Source organism: Cryphonectria parasitica, assembly GCF_011745365.1.
Source record: "Cryphonectria parasitica EP155 unplaced genomic scaffold M406scaffold_8, whole genome shotgun sequence".
Classification (NCBI taxonomy): Eukaryota; Fungi; Ascomycota; class Sordariomycetes; order Diaporthales; family Cryphonectriaceae; genus Cryphonectria; species Cryphonectria parasitica.
The window spans coordinates 1,965,258-1,982,482 of NW_024468916.1; the positions used below are offsets into that span (position 1 = coordinate 1,965,258).

Consider the following 17,225-nt stretch of genomic DNA (forward strand, 5'->3'; position numbering starts at 1 on the left):
AACTACCGATTTTGACCCCCAAGTCCCACTACGAAAAGGCCTCAGCCTCCTTCTGATGAAACATGACGCTCTTTTGCTTGCCCGCGCCCGCAGACACCCTCCAACCAGCCACCCCAAGTTCCGTGAGTTGGCTTCGCTTACTGGATCTAAGTAAAGAGATAGATCATGGAATCAAGCGGCGGCATGTTTTGTGACTTTATCCGCAAGGCTGGCAGCTGCTGGGATGGAGATATAAGTCCTGGGCCTCAGCAGCACCCCTCACAGCGAGAGACAGCCTCCTCCTCCATGCTCATCTAGCCTCAACTTGCTGCCAAACATTGGTCCGCTACTACTACAAATAAAAGTGACACCGACTATCTAACTACATTTACTCTTCAACTATCGCTATTCCAGCTTGTCGAAATATCAATCTGCTTGTGTTTCATCAACACTTATAGTTTCTTATTTTCCCCTGGGTTCCCTTTCGAGTAATGCCCTATGTTTTCCACCGCTGATAGCTCCTTGCTGTACCTTCATTTCGTCTCGGACGACTCATCATGGGTTTCAGACGAAACAGCGAGCAGCAGCAGCCCGAGCTCCGGCCTGCGTTGGCGGACGATGAGGCTCTTTCGCCGACGCTGGGGTGGAAGCCCAGCGGCCACGAACTGATGATCATGATCGTGTTGAGCGTCATCTCATGCATGGTCTCTCTTGACGCCACTATCATCGTCACATCTCTCAGTGTGAGTTTCCTCCTCTGCCTCCTCTTCACGCCAGAGCGACAGCTCTGCCCGAGCATGGACTTGAATTTAGACACACATTGCTAACTGATACGAAAATGAACCAGTCAATAGTAGAAGACCTCCAGGGCTCCACGACCCTGGGCATATGGGTTGGCACAGCCTATCTCCTCTCGACAGCTGTGGCCATGCCCTTCCTCTCCTCCCTTTCCGACATCTTTGGTCGTCCCATTGTACTCATATTCTCCGTGTCCATGTTCACAGTGGGCACCATCATCTGTGCCACTTCCCACGGCTTCGCCCAGCTTCTTGCTGGCAGGTCTATACAGGGTACAGGTGGAGGTGGCATTGTGGTTGTATCGCTTGTGATCTTCACGGACATCGTCCCCCTCCGGCACAGGCCCAAATGGTGAGCTCTTCTTCTTATCCTTGTTTCCAACGGGCCACACAGCTACTATAGCAACGAGCACATGAGACTAATTGGGTTCATACATTTCAGGTACGGTACTGTTCAGGGGGCGTGGGCACTTGGGACCTGCATCGGCCCAATCGCTGGTGGTGCCATCGCGGAGCACACCACGTGGCGCTGGATCTTCTATATCATGCTTCCCTTCTGCGCATTCGGGCTGGTCACCATCCCCTTCCTGTTGACGATGAAGCCCCGTGTGGAGACAATGGGTGTCAAGCTGCGGCGTATCGACTGGGCTGGCTCGCTCATCTTCATGGCCAGCGCTACCTCGTTCCTCATCGCCATCTCGTGGGGTGGCACGCAGTTCTCCTGGTCCAGCGCTGCCACCCTCGCGCCCCTGGCTGCAGGCGCTGCTGGCCTCGCCGGTACGGCAGTGTGGGAGCGTTTCGGGGCACGAGAGCCCTTCATGCGGCACGAGTTGTTCCGTTGTGCCTCTGCCGTGGCTACATATGTCTGCAGCGCCGCGCAGGGCCTGCTTCTTTTCGGCCAGCTCTACTACATCCCCTTTTACCTCATGTCTGTGCTGGCCTACACGCCCCTCCACACAGGTCTCTGCATGCTCCCCGTCATGCTGACGCTCGTCCCGTCTTCCGTCGTGACGGGCGCCCTCATCACGCGCTTCAACAACTACCGCTGGCCCATCTGGGCCGGCTGGGCCGTCTGCACCGTTGGCTGCGGGCTCGCCACCATCTGGGGCGTTGATACGCACGCCGCCGTGTGGGCCATCACCCTCATCATCCTGGGCTTCGGCCACGGCGCCACCTTGAACGCACAAAACTTTGCCGCCCAGGCCATCTGCGGCCCCGGCGACGAGGCCCACGCCGCTGCCACCTACGCCTTCATGCGCCACCTCGGCACCGCCCTGGGGGTCGGCATCGGCGGCACTGCCTTCCAGAACGTCATGGCGTCCCAGCTCCGCCATGTCGGCGCGCCTGTCGAGATAGCGAGGCAAGCCGAGAGCTTCCTGCCGCAGCTGCTCGCGATGCCTGCGGGCCAGGCTAAGGACGACATCGTCTCCGGCTACGTATCGGGCATCCGCGGCGTGTTCCGCGTCTACCTTGCCATCAGCGGCGTGGCGTTTTTCGTATCGCTGCTTATCCGCTTCTTCGACATGAACAAGGACCTGCGCACCGAGCACAAGCTGCAGGAGAACCGCATCTCGCGCATCGTCGCCTCGCCGTGGGGCCATAGGCGGGAGCACAGCACCGCGTCGTCGGTCAAGGAGCGCGCGGCGGTTGACGTGCTGCTGGCCGTCAAGGAGGTCCCTGAGAGAGACATTGCCTCTCCCCACTCGAGGACGTCGAGTCGGACACATGTCGATCTTGCGACCCCGCCGCCGGCATTTCTGAAAACGGACTCGATGACCCCGAGGGAGTCTTTGTCTACTGAGAGGCCTGCGACTGTTGGCGACGGCTGTTGAGTTCGAGCAGTCTTTATGAAAGAAATGAATCTACATATGAGAAGCATGACGTTGGAAATGAGATAAAATGAGTGAATTAATTTATGAGAATTATTGTAATTGAGAGGGGCGCTGTGGCTGGCTGCGTACTTGGTGGGGGAAAAAGCGCGGGATATACCAATGCTGTCTTTGTCAATGTTCTTCACACATTCTTAATACACGAATAAAGAGAGAAGGAGAAGGAAAAAAAACTAATCACGAATCTCTACGTTGCCGGTGCCTTTCTCGCATTGCTTGATTTCTTCTTATTGTGCGTGTGACTCCAGTCAATGCCATTGTTCACCGCCAGATACTGCCTTGGGAGACCCTCGAAATGCGTGGTAACACAGACTCACTACTCAAAAACCTTATACGACGAGACAGGATTTTTTTCAAGGCAAGGCTTTCGTCGGTGTGGAATTTTGAGGCCTTTCTGGCTAAGAAGCCCCCTTCTATTTGATGAGTCGTGATGCTGTCCGCTTTAGAGTACAGAATAATTGCAGCACACTGCATTGCTTTTCCCAACCGCCCATAAATGCCGTTCCACTTTTGTTTTTGCGTTCAAGCCCCATATCGCCTTGATCCGTATCCTGGAGAGGAACGCGCGCTGAACCGCATAGGACCATCATTACACATGCTCCTGGGCGACCAGGACCCCGTCGTCTTCCTACTGGACAGCGCTTCGGGCCTTCACCTGAGCGGCGCGGATCTCCTATCTCCTCGTGACCTTGTCAAAATCCGCAACGATGCTGTCTTTTTGTGAAAGCGCAGACTCAGAAGCCTCCTCCGAAGCGGATCCGTCTATGACTTTGCCTTGCTCGAGAGCTCTCTTCGCCATCGTCCTCGCCTGGGCATCCCCCACCTTGCCGTAAACACTCAGTGCAGTGGCGATCATGCCACCGATATCGCCGACGTTGCCCGGCACGACAACAGCTGTTCCCTCCTTGGCCAGCTTGCCGAACGCATCGACATACTTCTCTGCAACGGACAGGCTGACAGCACCCTGCGCTGCATCCTCGCCCTGAGCAATACTCCTGGCGACAGCATCAATACCTTGGGCTGTAGCCTTGGCTTTGAGCAAGATTGCCTCGCTCTCACCGCTCGCGCGATTGATTTGCTCAGCCTTCAGAGCCTCGGAGGCAAGGATGACACTCTGCTTCTTTCCCTCGGCGATGTTGATCGCGCTCTGGCGCTGACCCTCCGAGTCCAAGATCTCGGCTCGCTTGCTCCGCTCTGCAGTGACCTGTCTATGCATCGCGTCAACGACGGAAGGGGGCGCGTGGATGTCACGGATCTCGTAGCGCAGGCAGGTAACGCCCCAGGCTTGTGCGGCCTCATTGATGGCAGCAGTGATGTTGATGTTGAGCGCGGCACGCTCCTTGAGGACGTGGTCGAGGCTGAGCTGTCCGATCTCGCTGCGCATGGTCGTCTGGGCAAGCTGGGAGATGGCGTATTCGGCGTCTTCGACTCCGTAGCTGGCGGTAGGGTGCATGATTAGTACATAGCGCTGCACAATGAAATGGTAACAAAAGGGAGGAGAATGGAAAATGTAGATCATACCTGGCCTTGTAGGCATCAAAGACCCTCGTGTACAAGACACCATCGAGGTCGAGGGTGACATTGTCAGCCGTGATGGCGCTCTGACTCGGGATCTCGATGGCGACCTCCTTCAGCGACTTGACATATGCGATGCGGTCGATGAATGGGATCATGATGGCGAGACCGGGCTCGAGGATCCTGTTGAACTTGCCCATGCGCTCGACGATCCACGCTGTCTGCTGGGGCACGAAGCGGATGATGGTGTTGGCGGGCAGTGATGGCTTCTGGAAGTACGAGGTGGCCATGCCAGGACCTCCCGGGCCTGATATGCCCAGTATTGAGGAGTTGGGCGCGCCATGGCGGGAGGACTGGGAGAAGCTTCGTGTAGTCTGAGAGGTGGGAAGCCGTCTGTGGGTGGCGGTGCTGCTGTGGTGACGTTGAGGGACGAGGCTGCCGCTGCGAGCAGATGCTGCTGCTGCTGCTGCTGCTGCTACTGACAGAAGGCGAGCTGAGTGTGTTGTCGGGTTGTGGAGGGAAATCCCCTGGCGTATGACAGGCGCAAGGCCCTTTTGCATGGAGACCATGGCCATTGTCACCGTTGCTGCATCTGCGTCGTCTTGGTAGCCGTGGGTTGTGAAAGCTTGGTGTTTTGGACAATTGGGGAAAGTCCAGGGTTTCCAGAAAGGTACGTCAATTGCTATGGTAGGTAGTTCTGAGCAATCCCTGCCTGCCGAGTACCGCAATACAGTGCGTCGACGCCGGCTAAACGTTAAGGCAACATCCCGCAATTACCTTGCCACACCCTGCTGCTATTGTAGAGTCCAATCAGGCGATGTCAGTTATAACTAGCAATCAGAAACAGGGGTCTTCAGGCCCAGTCAGGCGTTGAAGGTGCTAAAGTTCTAGCGTCTTGACCAATTATTTTGCGCCGCTGCACTTTCTTACTGCCACTTGGTGAGGTCATTGATTTCGGCGCAGCATGACAGTAGTTTGAAAGGACTGCAGGACTGAGAGAGTAAATGGGGATATGATAGTATGGAGGGGACCGTCTCCTCTAGATCAATCTTCAAGGGTTGCACGTTTCTTTCGAGTTTCTACAGAGTACATTTGAAACTCTCTCAACGTATTCTATGCCCTTTCGTACCAGGAGGCCCGCTATCGAATATTCCCTGCTATCATCCAGTCTCGATTGTACTTCCAGGCACACATTACCCCCAGTAACTTCAACTATGCCCCCCAAGAACCCCCTCCGCGACCTCACCCCCACAGAAGCAGATCTCACAGACGATCCGTCCTCCACCTCCACCTCTGCGTCTCCGCCTCGATCCGGCGAGACCCTCCGAGAGAAAGCAACCAAGAAACTCCACGGGCCAGACGCCAACCCCAGTCAGCTGGGCGACCCCGTCAGTCTCAAGGCCGAGACCACTGACCATGTTCCTGCGCCGAGCGAAGAAGGGGCTCGTGGACAGGAGGACAAGACGAAGGGGAAGTCGAGACTATGAGCAGCTCAGCACCGACAAGACCTCATCTCAACCTTCGGCAGCTAGACAGTCGACCCTGCGGGAAGAGTGGTCGTGGTCTGGCTTTTTGTCCGGGTGCGCTGTGGGATTCATCACAAGGGGCCATGTTAGGACTACGCAGCAGAGGTTCTGAAGACACTCTTTTTGTTGCTTGATATTCTTTCCCTTCGAGAAAGCTGGAAACGTTGTAGACTGGGTGCAGGCTTGGAATCATCCAAGAAAGTCTCACTGCCGTCAATTATCGAAAAATACTTATTCCTACACTGAACTTTCTTAACTCTCAAGCATTGTTCTTCATTTTTGTGCCATCCATTCTATGGCTCTACTGTTGTATCATACATCCGTTCTATGTGTTCCCTTGCATACACCGTTAACTCTATTGCGTGACATTGACGCCTGGTGCTAACCATGACTCTCGATTTGACTATTTTTACACTACACCAGCATCAAGTCCCAGCTCTTTGCCCACAACGCTGAGGGCCTGCGCGACCAAGCCAACAATCCTCTCATCCCCATTGTTGACATTGACCATCACCGCGCGCACCAACAACGGGTATAGGCCATATAGGTGCCTGGCGCTGGGCTTGTCGCCATTATGAACACGTACGCCAGGGATGGCCTCAGGCTCGCTATGTAGGTTGATCAGACACCTCAACACACGCTCGAGCTCGCGCCTTTGAGAGAGCGGCTGCGGCATACGGCCGCGTAAAGGTTGGTCTGCGACGTAGGCACGCAGCGTCAGAGCACATCGCAGGACGAGGTAGGGCGCTGCAGTCAGCGCGAGGCGGACATGTAGTGCGTGGGTCGTTTCTCCAGTGCTGTTTGTTTGGTCTGTATCTTTCTGCTGTGTGCCGCCAGTCGTGTCAGGTACCGGGGACTTCAGAGGGTCAAGAGCATTTGGCGCAGCTGAGGCGCCCGGCGGGGGAAAGCGAGGCGTCGGCGGCTGCAGCACAATGTCGGGTCCCGCGGCTTTCTCATCATGAGCCGTGACGAGGTCAAATAGCTCATCTAAGCACACATAGCTCATCTCTTTCCTCTTGGTAGGTTGGGGGTCAATCGTCCGGCCGCCCCGAGGCTTGCATAGTGTGCCGAGAGCTTGGTGCAGGTCATCAATGCTTTCGCTATCATTACCGTAGATGATGTCTGCTTCAGCCGGCGCTGGGGTATGGATGATAGACGTCCGGAAGAGTCCTTCTGCGAACCCTTTGCGTGTCTTGTCGGGTATCAGCTCAGAGCCCAGGGAAGGAATTATGAGCTCTTTGAGAGAGCGGAAGGCTGCGATATCGAACTCCTGATCGCTCACGATATTTGTCCCTGTCGAGGCGTTCTCGTAATTGGCAGTGATGATGCCATTCGAGATGCTCATCACCACATCCCAGATCTCTTGCACTGTGGCTCGTGAGATCTTTGCAGCCTTGACCTGTGGAAGGGTCGACTCTAGCACTGCCAGCACAGATGTCGTTGCTACCTTCCACAGTTGCTCAGACTTTGTAACGACCGGGAAGTCATATTTGAGAACGATAGGCTTTGCTATCGCGGTCAACGCTTTCGAAAAAGCGCCGCTCACGTAGATATCGACGTCCGTTGCGTTAGACAGCACATGATACTGCAGAATGCCCATGCTCTCCTTCGCCATCGCAATGTAGGTGCGCTTCGAGGTTGGCGAAGTGGCTCCTCGCTCCTGATCAAAAGCAAGCAGGACAAACTCAGAGACCTGGGATATTATGGCAGACGGCACGCCGGAGATGTCCGTCCGCACAAGTTTGACAACCTCTAGGATACGACCTTGTAAGGGTGTCGCGTACTCGATATCACTCGCGTACGACCCTGGCGTGGCTTCGAGCATGGCCTCGTGGAGCAATTCGAGCAGCCTCTTGACCCTGTCAATCGAGAGCTCCGCCTGAATGAGGCGGTAGAGCTCAAGAAAGGCCTCCACCCAGGATATCAGACACCTCTGGCTGTCTTCATGCTTCCCATTCTCGGATGGCCCTGCCACTGGTATGCGCCGAGACCAGAGGTCCCATACAAGGTCGATAGTCTTCTTGTCAAAGCTCGATTTGCCTCCTTCTTCGCACTTTGACAGGATGCCTCCAAGACTCGAAAAAGTTGCGCTGTTGATATCCAGGGCCTGAAAATCCAACATAGTCGCAAAGTGACCGATGAGGTCTTGCCACAGCGCTGTGAAAGCCGGATACGCCGTCAGAATGTCCAGGTAGCTCGCGAGTAGGCTGGAGACGCCCTGGACAACAACAACCGCAGTTTCGTTCCACTCTGCTCTGATATCACCCTCGACACCCTCATCCCTAACTATTCGAAGTCTATCTTCGATAGACGACAGCAGCTTGAATATGACGTATTTAACAGAGATTGACCATGCTTGTGGTCCGAGGTTGTTGCCATACGCATGAATTATGCGCAGTAGGGTGTGAATGGCACTGTTTCTCAGCTCTAAACGCTGATCTGTTGTAACAGCAGTAAGGCGTAGAAGCAACAGCATCCAAAGGGCTGCACTTGAGCCATCTTGGTCAGGGTGAGAAGCCAGTTCGATAAGTGCCTCATCTCTAGCACCACCAATCATTTCCTCCGTGATAGACATTGAATTACTGCTCTTCTCAGAGAGGAAATCCGATATTGCCCAGAAAAACGTGACAGTCTATCAAAAGTCAGACTTAAGCCTTATAGGTAGGTATCAAATGCATAGCAAAAGAGTTGGGGCAAAGGGAAAATAGAAAAGCACCCTTCAAGGAGAGAGTACGACATACTGTCAGAGCCACATTGAGATCATCATCTTGTGAGCAAAATTTGTAGAGGGTATCCACAAGATTAAGGAAACACAGGTTAGGTAGTGAGGATAAGAAGTCCGAACATATGAGCTGAAGCGAGCCGAACGACGCCTTGATGAGTTTAGTTGATCGAGTCGTCAGGGTACTCTTTGACTCGGCGCCACCTGTGGTTGGCAGTTTGTCGACGAAGATACTGTCGATAATTTCGAAGGTAAGATCCCATCCACTAACAAGACTCTCGCCACAATTCTCGAGTATACTCTTCAGCCCCTCGAGGACGACACGATGTATTTCGATGTCGGTGGAGTGACTCGCTACAGACCTCTCGCGGTCCTCTGCCTGCATTGGGAGCAAAGCATCGCGGAAAGCCTCCAAGAGTCGCAGCTGAACCTGCCCACGGATGTCGCCTGCCAAGGATGCAGTAGCATTAGCGGCTTCAAGTATCAGCCTGACGAGAATGTCTGCAGCTCTCGTTCTCACCGGTGCCGATGGGTATGCCGAGCTCAGGGCTAGGTTTAGCTCTGAGATCAAAGGTTCCCACCCAGACACGTCGGGTGGATTGACGAGAAGTCGCTCAAGATTGATGCTCGCCAGGTCACCCAGTTTAGCCAATGCAAACTGGTCCGCCTGAACGGGACCAGATGATGATAAAGTAGCCGGCATTCTCCTGTAGGTAGGAGACTGCGGCTGAGAGCTGCTCTCTTCAGGAATAGTCTCTGGTCGCCCATCTCTCTCAGTGGCATTTTGGTCCGGTTTGGATCGCTTTTCCAGCAGCCCGCAAACCGCATTGACGACTTCCAAGAAGGCACCATTAGGGAAGTCAATTGTGCTCTCAAAGAGCCTGGATGCTGCCGTTTCCACAGACTTTATCTCGGTGCTGAAATTGGCAAGCAGGGCGCTGGCCTCCTTGTCGGCATTCGGGTCAGGTCCTTTAGCCGCGATTGGCGTCCTGCCCGCAGTCTTCCCCGTCGTGAACAAGACAAAGTCTGCTTGCTGTAGGGTTTCCAGGATAATTTGCCATGAGGCGGAAAGTGTTGGCCCGAGTGCGATGCCCAGGTTCAGTAGGGCTCGCAGGCACAGGAGGTTGCGTGTATTGAGGGCCGTCGAACTGGCATCAAATGACTGCGACCTTGACTTTTCTGCTGCATTACTCTGGCTGACAAGATTCTCGACACTCAAGAGACCTCTAGCGTTGCCGAGGATGCTGTTGCCCGTCGATTCGGAGGGTTGTACAGTTGATGACTGTCGTGGTTGGCCAGCATTTAGACAAGCCGTGAAGACATTTGCAGGCACGGCAGCCTTGCCCAGCGTCGTTAGGAATGCGTCGCGGGGAGTAGATAGCTGCAGCAACCCGGCGACGTGAGCAAATCGCTGAAACGCCCTCACCAGACCATGGTAATATTCGGAGTCAAGAGCAGCGTAAAGAAAGGTCGAACACGTAGCAAGAATGGCGGGCCAGCATTCATCGATAATGGCCGCACATGTCTCGATTTCGGGAAACAGAGGATGTTCTTTAAGGGTGAGGGGGTTGACAGGAACTGGATTCTTCTTGAAGGATGCAGATCTCTCCAGAGAAGACGGTGTGTCGGGTCGTTCCTCGCTTGCATCAGCCGATGAGCCTGGCCTCCCACGTCTTCGACCTCGATCGCCAGGAACCGTCAGAGGCAGCACAAATTTGGCCAGTCCCTCAGAGAGGGAGGTAATACAGGCTAATGTGAGGCTGTACACGTAAGACTCGGGGATGGGAGGCGGGTCTGTCTTGTCAAGCTGATCGATACAAGGGACACGCATGGAGCTCCACTGCGTGCTGATTCCAGTATCGTGTGCATTTCCTCCTACTGAACCGGCAATGACGGAGACACTGACTCCACTAGCGTCGAGGACCGCCTGGTCTGCCGATGTTGAGTATGGATTGGCGACAGGAATAGTTGATTGGTGTGCGAGACCGATCACGACAGGCTTTTCCGTGCTCACGCGGACGAATGTCGCGGTCAGATTCTTGAGGATAGTCTTCCCCCCCTCCTTGGCATCGAAAGTACGGAATATCCTCCGGATCAGAGCGGGCTCAGCAAAGATGCCTCGAAACACCTCCATGCACAATGACCTCTTCCACAAGGCCGTGTCTTGGTCGAGGATCTGTGTCAGGATCTCCAGGGCCTCGCCACTCTCCTTGGGCAAGAGGGCGATGTGTCTGCGCAGCAAGGTGTAGAGTATGCGAAACAGCCTAACTGAGGAGGCGAAGTGTGGTCTTCCGGAGAGGGTCTTAATGATGAAAGGCATGACCTTGGTCCGGAGGATGTGGACCTGCTCAGGATGGGTCGCAAATATGCCCGCATGGTTGGTCAGTGCTGATTCTATCAGCTCCAGGCCAAATGTCTGCTGAAGCCCAGAGAACCGAAGGTACTCTGGCCGCTGGGCCTGTGTCAAAAGGCAGAGGTCGTTGAAGATGCGGTAAGCATCGAGAGCGGCTGCTCTCAGCTGCACTTTTCCATCATGTGCGGGTGCCTCCCCAGCGAAAGGTGCGTCAGGCAGCTTATCCTCTGCAACGACCTTTTCGAAAACGGAGACAATCAACTGCTGGAGAGTGGCAGCGGACGTGTTGTTGACGATGGCATTCTTGCTAGATTGCAGGATAAAGCAGATGTTCAGCGCTGTCACCAATAAGTTACTTTTAATATCGATAGAATAGTTCTGGAGAAGAGATGGGAGGGCCTGAAGGATCTTGAGCTGAACATCGAGGCCGGCAGAGGTCGCCTCACGGAGGGCTTCGAGGACAGGGCTCAATTTAGACCTAGGCAAAGCCTTGGAGACGATGAGCCGCTGCAGGCACACGATTGCTATGCTGGTGAATTTTGCATTCTTTGTCCCGCATGCAATTATGAAGGGGTTGGCGAAATTGACTCTTTGAGATAGTTCTACCGAATTGTTCAGTCAGTCAACCTGCTATCATGCCAGTCAAGCCATTTCAAACCAATACCAGTCCAGCTGTTGATGAAGTTGAAGGAAAGTTAGAGCAGCATTGCATCTTGCCGATACCCCAGCCACTTCTAACGGAGATCGCCTGTATCTTCGGTCACCAGGACAGGCAGGCAGGGCTGTCCCATGGGGACAATGATGACTGACCTGCGCCAAGCTGGGCCTCTGTAACACGGAGGCCTTTGAGCTCCTCGAGCGACTTCTCGGCGGCCTGTACTATGAGATCAGTCACGCAATGAAACAAGACGGAAGTCGGCCCAGGGAAAAGTCTACCTGTCTAAGGTCCTGGTGTTTACGCTTGCTCTCAGTAATGAGGTTATTGAGCTCCGTCACAAGGAGCTGGGCGGACATGGTGACCTTTCGAGGAATTATTTCCGAACCTGGAGATCATGGCAACGTGTGGCTTCCAGGTACTAATAGGCTTTTCTGCAAATATCTGGCCTCATGATGTGGTGGCTCCACGAATAGGAGTGGTTTTCCTGTTGTCGTTGGCTGGTTGGCGTCAAGAGGATTCGACATGCTGGGATGAGTTGACAGGAGGCTCAAGATGCCACATCAATCGTCGTCACCCAGCCCCAGGGGCCCAGGGGTTCGGGTTCAGCCAGGACAGGGGTCTCGAGCTTAGTCATGAGTACCATAGCTGATACCTTCCCAAGTGCCAAATAACACGCACAGCAAGAACGGGAAGGAGTGGGTTTCGCGGGGCATGCTTGCCATGGTTCCACTGAGCAACACCTCCAACTTGTACCCAAATGCCCCGCCTCGGGCTTGGATTCTGACCCTGTGACGACAACAAACAATTCTCCAAACAACACCTCCTACAACAGTGTCCTGCGCCCTATCTACTCCTGCTCTTCCTGCTCCTCCTCTTCTACTGCAACTTGATCCTCTCCTGATCTGACCCATCCGCACAAACACCATGGCTGTGGCTGCGACTGTGCCGCGCAATTTCAAGCTTCTCGAGGAGCTCGAGAAGGGAGAGAAGGGCCTGAGTAACGGTGCGACCAGACTTCAACGCCAGTCATATCAAGAGGGAGAGGGGCGTGGAATGCTAACTATCGGGCTTTCTCTTCAGGCACTTGCTCGTATGGCTTGGAAGACCAGGAGGACATCTCGCTGACCAACTGGCGAGGCACGATCATGGGACCTCCTCACGTATGCGCGCGTCCCCACCTCCACGAGCTCATTGTTGGCAGCACAGGCCAAGAAATAGACACGAGAGACTACATGACAGCTGATCACACGATACATGCGCCATAGGGGCACTTCGAGAACCGAATTTACGAGCTCAAGATCGTCTGCGGTCCCGAATATCCCAAGCAACCCCCGGTCATTCACTTCATCACCCAGATCAACCTCCCGGGTGTTGACCAACATTCCGGTCTCGTCGACAAGAACACTATCGGTGGCGAGTTGCGAGACTGGGAGAAGAACGCCAATGACACAGGACCAAGAGCGCAGCAGAGGGTCAGTATCGAGGCCGCTCTGAGCGCCATAAGACAGTACGTACACCACACTTATTACATGGCTTGGTCTCCGTATGGTGGGTGCTTTTTGAAAACATACTAACGAGCACACTCTTGAAGCCACATGGAGCAGTACAAGAAGCTCCCTCAACCTCCCGAGGGCACTAAGTACGCCGAGTAGGGTATGGCGCCATGGCCATGCGACTTCGTAGAGGGAAGTTGGCGAATTCCGAGTGACTGGTCTGGACTGCAAGACGATACAGACAATATCGAATGGATGAGACGAGACAGGACAAGATATTTCTAGACACAGAAAATGAAGCATCTGACAACAGGGGCGTCTTGTCGTGAAGGGCAAGCGAATGGGGGAGCCTATGATTTTCTTTCGAGACGCTGCATTTTCAAGGGGTTCAAGGCTGGTTCGGACTACATGGAGTAGAGTTGGCCTCATCATTCGTCATATGAAATACATTACGATCTGAAGGCAAGTCTTTGAGGATGAGTTTGTAGTTGGAGTGTCTTCGTTTGGGCTGGCAACGGCGTGCAGCCTTGGGAGAAGCCTTTTGTGGTCCGAGCTTCCCCACCAGTACCGGTACGTCAGTTGCAGCAGCTTGCACCAACACGGGCGAAAAAATCCATCTTCGCCCAAACTTCCGCCTCCTTCATTCTACGCACCGCTCATCGCGGCACTTATGGATTGAGTGATATATGGTCTCGAGGCAGCTTGCCCTCAGGCCCAAATGAATGCCTTCATTCTTTGTTCCCGCCCGCGACTCGCGGCATAGAGCAGCATGTACGCTGAAAATCCTCCAGTCCTGTTCCAACGACTGAGAACGCAGACCTTCAGACTGATCGCTCCCCCTCCTGCCAGGCTTCGCGCTCTACCGAGCCCTCCTCCGTCTGGTCCCAAAGGTCACCCTTCCAGATGACCTCTTCTCACGACCCGACTGGCAGCACCCCATCCGCTACCTCCTCCGCACCAGCTTCCAGCGCAACAAGAACGACACCTCTCCACGACTTGTCACCTCCGCGCTCAAAAGCGGCTACCGATCCCTGACCCTCCTCACCCGCGCACGGGATGCCTCGAGCCCACAGCATGCCGAAATCGTCGCCTTCCTGCGCGAGCGACAGGCCGCCTTTCCGCCGCCCAAGCCCCCTCCTCCGCAGCCTGAGCCCCCCAAGAGGGAGAGGCCCCCGCCCCTCTTGACGAGGACGAGCAGTCCGCACGAGATGCCCGTGTACACGTCCACCGTCCGCCCGCTACCACTATCCGAGATCTCTGGTGGTGTGCGCAAGGTGCCCGTGCTGGACGAGACGAACAGCATTGCCTTCCTGCGCATCGGCAAGCCCCAGTCGCACTGGCACGCCAACTTCCTGCGTCGCAAGGCGCTACGTCGGCAGGCGCGAATCACGACCGTGCAGGAGATGTGGGAGGACGTGCGCCCCTCTGCGGCAGAGGAGGATGCATGGGAGCGCCGGCTGGAGGAGCTCGCCGCCGAGGAAGGGGTGGATATTATAGATGTTGGGGACGAGGGCGGAAGCCTTCGCATACAGTCGCACAAGAGGAGCCAGACGTTCGTGCTTGGGCCTTATGAGCGCACCGTCAGGGAGTACGGAGTGGAGTATCTGCGCAAAGCATTGAATGACGAGGCGGAGGATATGGTTGCACGGTCGACGGCGATGTTGGACATCGTGGATGAGGAAAGGAAACTTGCGGCGCAGGAAAGGCTGGCGAGGAAGGAGGAGAGACGGAAGGATTGGGAGGAGAGAACGAGACAGGAAAAGGAGCAGGCACAGCAGCAAGAGTGAGTTGCAGTGCCGTGCAACAACGAGGACACCGAAGCACGAGCTCCAAGAACAAGCAAAAGGACAAGCTTTCCAGGTGGCGAAGTAGGAGTCGAGTTGGCTATGCTTTTATATGCTATGTACAAGATGGGGTGCAAGGCCGTGTCCTGGAACAAATTCCCCTGTCGACCCGGACAACCCGCAGCTATCTCTCCCACGACGAAAGGGAGTCTACCGCTAGCATTACAAAACATCATCACTCTTTATGGCTATGCAAAACGCATGGTACACATCACTAGGGCGGAAACCAGGCGCCCGTCCTAAGCACACGCCACGGTCCACCAGTTCTACGATCGACATATCAGCACACATGTCTCCTCTCAAAGAATAGTAAGAGCAGCTGGAGATTGAGACTTACCGCGAACAAACTTATCGATGTCCAGCGTCACAAGTTTCCTAGCAGCGTGACCATTGCCAGGAAATCCCATGAAGCTCGCGGCTTCCTCAAATATACTGTCACTCAACCCATCACCCACATCCCATGGCCTGTCATCGGCTGTCACCGTCGGCACCGCTGACAGTGAAGGCGACCCAGAGTTTGGCGACAGCGAAGCCCACTGGTCATACGCAGCCTGCACATCGAACGAGCCCTGTCGGCCCTCCTTAAACCACTCCTCATCTACCTCCACCGTAACGTAGTCCTGACCAGGCTGAATCACCACGCCCCTGCTCCTGAGATACAGCTCGACCTCATCTGCGTCGAAGAACTCCCCCTGGAACCCCGGCAACATGATCCTCATCTTCCCATCGACACGCTTATCCCTCGCGTCGGTCGTATTGGCGTCAAACGGGCCCAGTCCGAACGACGTAGCAAAGGCATGCTTTCCGACATCCTCTGTGCCCCTGTTCCCCGGCAGCGGCAGCTTCCCACCGCGGACGTTGGGACCAGCAGCAGTAGAACCGGCAAAGGACCTCTGTCCCGTCCCGCCCAGCGCCCAGAACGGCGCGGCCCAGTAGTTGAGAGACTCGGCCGTGGACCGCGCGAGGCCGCGCGCGATGCGCTCGCGGATCTGGTCGACGGATTCGAAGAGCATGCAGAAGCCAAAGATGCGGGCGAAGGCATCTTTGGGAGGGTTAGGCATCGTGATGAGCTGGTAGCCTCTCTCGAGAGCGTGGCGCTGTAGGCGGCGGCCAAAGGTTATTTCGTTGAAGGCGAGAGAATCGGGTGTGGACAGGGAGAGGGAGTAGAGGAAAGGGGAGAGGGGAGGTGGAGATATGGTGGGCGTACTGGAGCGTTGAGGTACGAGGTTAGGGTTGGTACTAGTACCGGTGAAGAAGTCTGGGAAGGTGGCGGACACATCGAATGTAAAGTTCGTGCTGTCAAGCGATGACATCGTGGGGACTTCTTCATCGAACCCCAAGGGCGGCGCCTGGCTAGTTGCTATTTGGCCATCAGGCATAGAGAGATCGGCCATGGAGAGGGCGTGGTCCAGCTCAGCTTCATTCATGACTTCGTAACCCAAGACGGTAGTGTTGTTATTGCCGTCGTTGTTGTTTGTGTTCTTTATGTTGCTGGAAAAATGAGACACATCAAGGGTCTCTGAAGAGCTGGTATCCTCTATATGATGTTCTGGTGAGTTGCTTGAGTCTTCTGAATCTCGCTCGAGGCTCTCGTTCCCGCTCCTCTCGCATGACCGTCTGGTGAGCGAGAGGAATTTCTCCGTCGTCAACTGGAGCTCACGAGCAAATTCGGGGGCCATGCGGACGATTCCATGGTTCACAGCATAGTCATGGAGTCTCATGAATGCGTTAGTCATCTCTTCGTTGGTCTCCTGTAAGTCTTGAACATTCTTTTCAAGAGACTGGATGGCATTCTCCTTCCTGCTCCGATAAGCCCTTTGGGCTAATCGAATTTGAGTCCTTCGTCGCTACAAGGTATCAGTCACTCTGGATCGGGGCCTAAACTATTCATTCATACAAGGTGGCAAGGCGAGAGTGGGTTCTGGAATGTGATGATTGTATGGAGCACAATGGGATCTCCCACGGCATAATGTAGCCAAGAGAACCAGAGAGACACTAGGAAATTAGGAGTACCTACGTCGACAGCAGTCTGGTCTTTCGTATCCAGCCTCGGTCTTCCCCTAGCTTTTCTCCCCTTCTCATCTCCACCGTCCTGGTCCTCAACCGTGGCAGCGGTTCCCATGGAGGAGGTCTTTGCCTTCTTGCGTGGCCCATCATCCACTGATGGCTGGTGTGCTTTCCTCATTTTGCTGCTCTTTCCAATGGTGTGAATCCCACTATACTGCTCGGCGTTCAGGATCGCAATAGGCGAAGCCATCGTGTCGTGCCGGAGCTTCATATCCAGCAACATGTGAAAAGTTATTTCTCCCAGATGATTACCGTGCCCTCTGAGTGTGTCCCACAATAGTGGATGCTGCGTTATGGAATCAAGCACGTGGAGAGCAGGCGAGATCGGCAGTAAAACGGTTGAGATGCCAATGCCGTTGCCCCTCGTCAACGTTGTGGACAA

The 17,225-nt window shown here is 54.8% G+C and overlaps 7 protein-coding genes across 7 annotated transcripts; 4 read left to right on the forward strand and 3 right to left on the reverse strand.

Annotated features, from left to right (window-relative positions):
* Positions 1-536: 536 nt before the first annotated feature.
* Positions 537-2,608, forward strand: M406DRAFT_342436 (MFS general substrate transporter; the record flags this gene model as incomplete). Its single annotated transcript, XM_040921773.1, has 4 exons — positions 537-722; positions 827-1,128; positions 1,219-2,356; positions 2,411-2,608. 4 exons carry the CDS (start codon positions 537-539, stop codon positions 2,606-2,608), a joined length of 1,824 nt encoding a protein of 607 aa, XP_040772669.1.
* Positions 2,609-3,443: 835 nt separating this feature from the next.
* On the reverse strand, positions 3,444-4,554 carry M406DRAFT_84854 (uncharacterized protein; the record flags this gene model as incomplete). Its single annotated transcript, XM_040926053.1, has 2 exons — positions 4,187-4,554; positions 3,444-4,101 (listed from the first exon to the last, which is right to left on the reverse strand). Coding segments are annotated over exons 1-2 (942 nt in total), but the record flags the coding sequence as incomplete, so codon positions are not given.
* A 749-nt stretch (positions 4,555-5,303) lies between these two features.
* On the forward strand, positions 5,304-5,967 carry M406DRAFT_324214 (uncharacterized protein). The gene has a single exon (XM_040919837.1). The coding sequence runs from the start codon at positions 5,395-5,397 to the stop codon at positions 5,665-5,667; it is 273 nt and encodes a 90-aa protein (XP_040772671.1). The 5' UTR covers positions 5,304-5,394; the 3' UTR covers positions 5,668-5,967.
* M406DRAFT_295379 (uncharacterized protein) lies at positions 5,965-11,795 on the reverse strand (the record flags this gene model as incomplete). Its single annotated transcript, XM_040919188.1, has 5 exons — positions 5,965-6,526; positions 6,638-8,338; positions 8,448-11,383; positions 11,592-11,655; positions 11,718-11,795. The coding sequence occupies 5 exons, from the start codon at positions 11,793-11,795 to the stop codon at positions 6,116-6,118; spliced, it is 5,190 nt and encodes a 1,729-aa protein (XP_040772672.1). The 3' UTR covers positions 5,965-6,115.
* A 440-nt stretch (positions 11,796-12,235) lies between these two features.
* Positions 12,236-13,399, forward strand: M406DRAFT_358079 (UBC-like protein). Its single transcript, XM_040923782.1, has 4 exons — positions 12,236-12,442; positions 12,520-12,599; positions 12,705-12,946; positions 13,031-13,399. Exons 1-4 carry the CDS (start codon positions 12,364-12,366, stop codon positions 13,089-13,091), a joined length of 462 nt encoding a protein of 153 aa, XP_040772673.1. The 5' UTR covers positions 12,236-12,363; the 3' UTR covers positions 13,092-13,399.
* Positions 13,400-13,654: 255 nt separating this feature from the next.
* On the forward strand, positions 13,655-14,970 carry M406DRAFT_281772 (uncharacterized protein; the record flags this gene model as incomplete). Its single annotated transcript, XM_040918452.1, has 3 exons — positions 13,655-13,703; positions 13,782-14,416; positions 14,483-14,970. 3 exons carry the CDS (start codon positions 13,655-13,657, stop codon positions 14,717-14,719), a joined length of 921 nt encoding a protein of 306 aa, XP_040772674.1. The 3' UTR covers positions 14,720-14,970.
* M406DRAFT_74639 (uncharacterized protein) lies at positions 14,939-17,033 on the reverse strand (the record flags this gene model as incomplete). Its single annotated transcript, XM_040925753.1, has 3 exons — positions 14,939-15,042; positions 15,114-16,623; positions 16,794-17,033. 3 exons carry the CDS (start codon positions 17,031-17,033, stop codon positions 14,939-14,941), a joined length of 1,854 nt encoding a protein of 617 aa, XP_040772675.1.
* Positions 17,034-17,225: the final 192 nt, after the last annotated feature.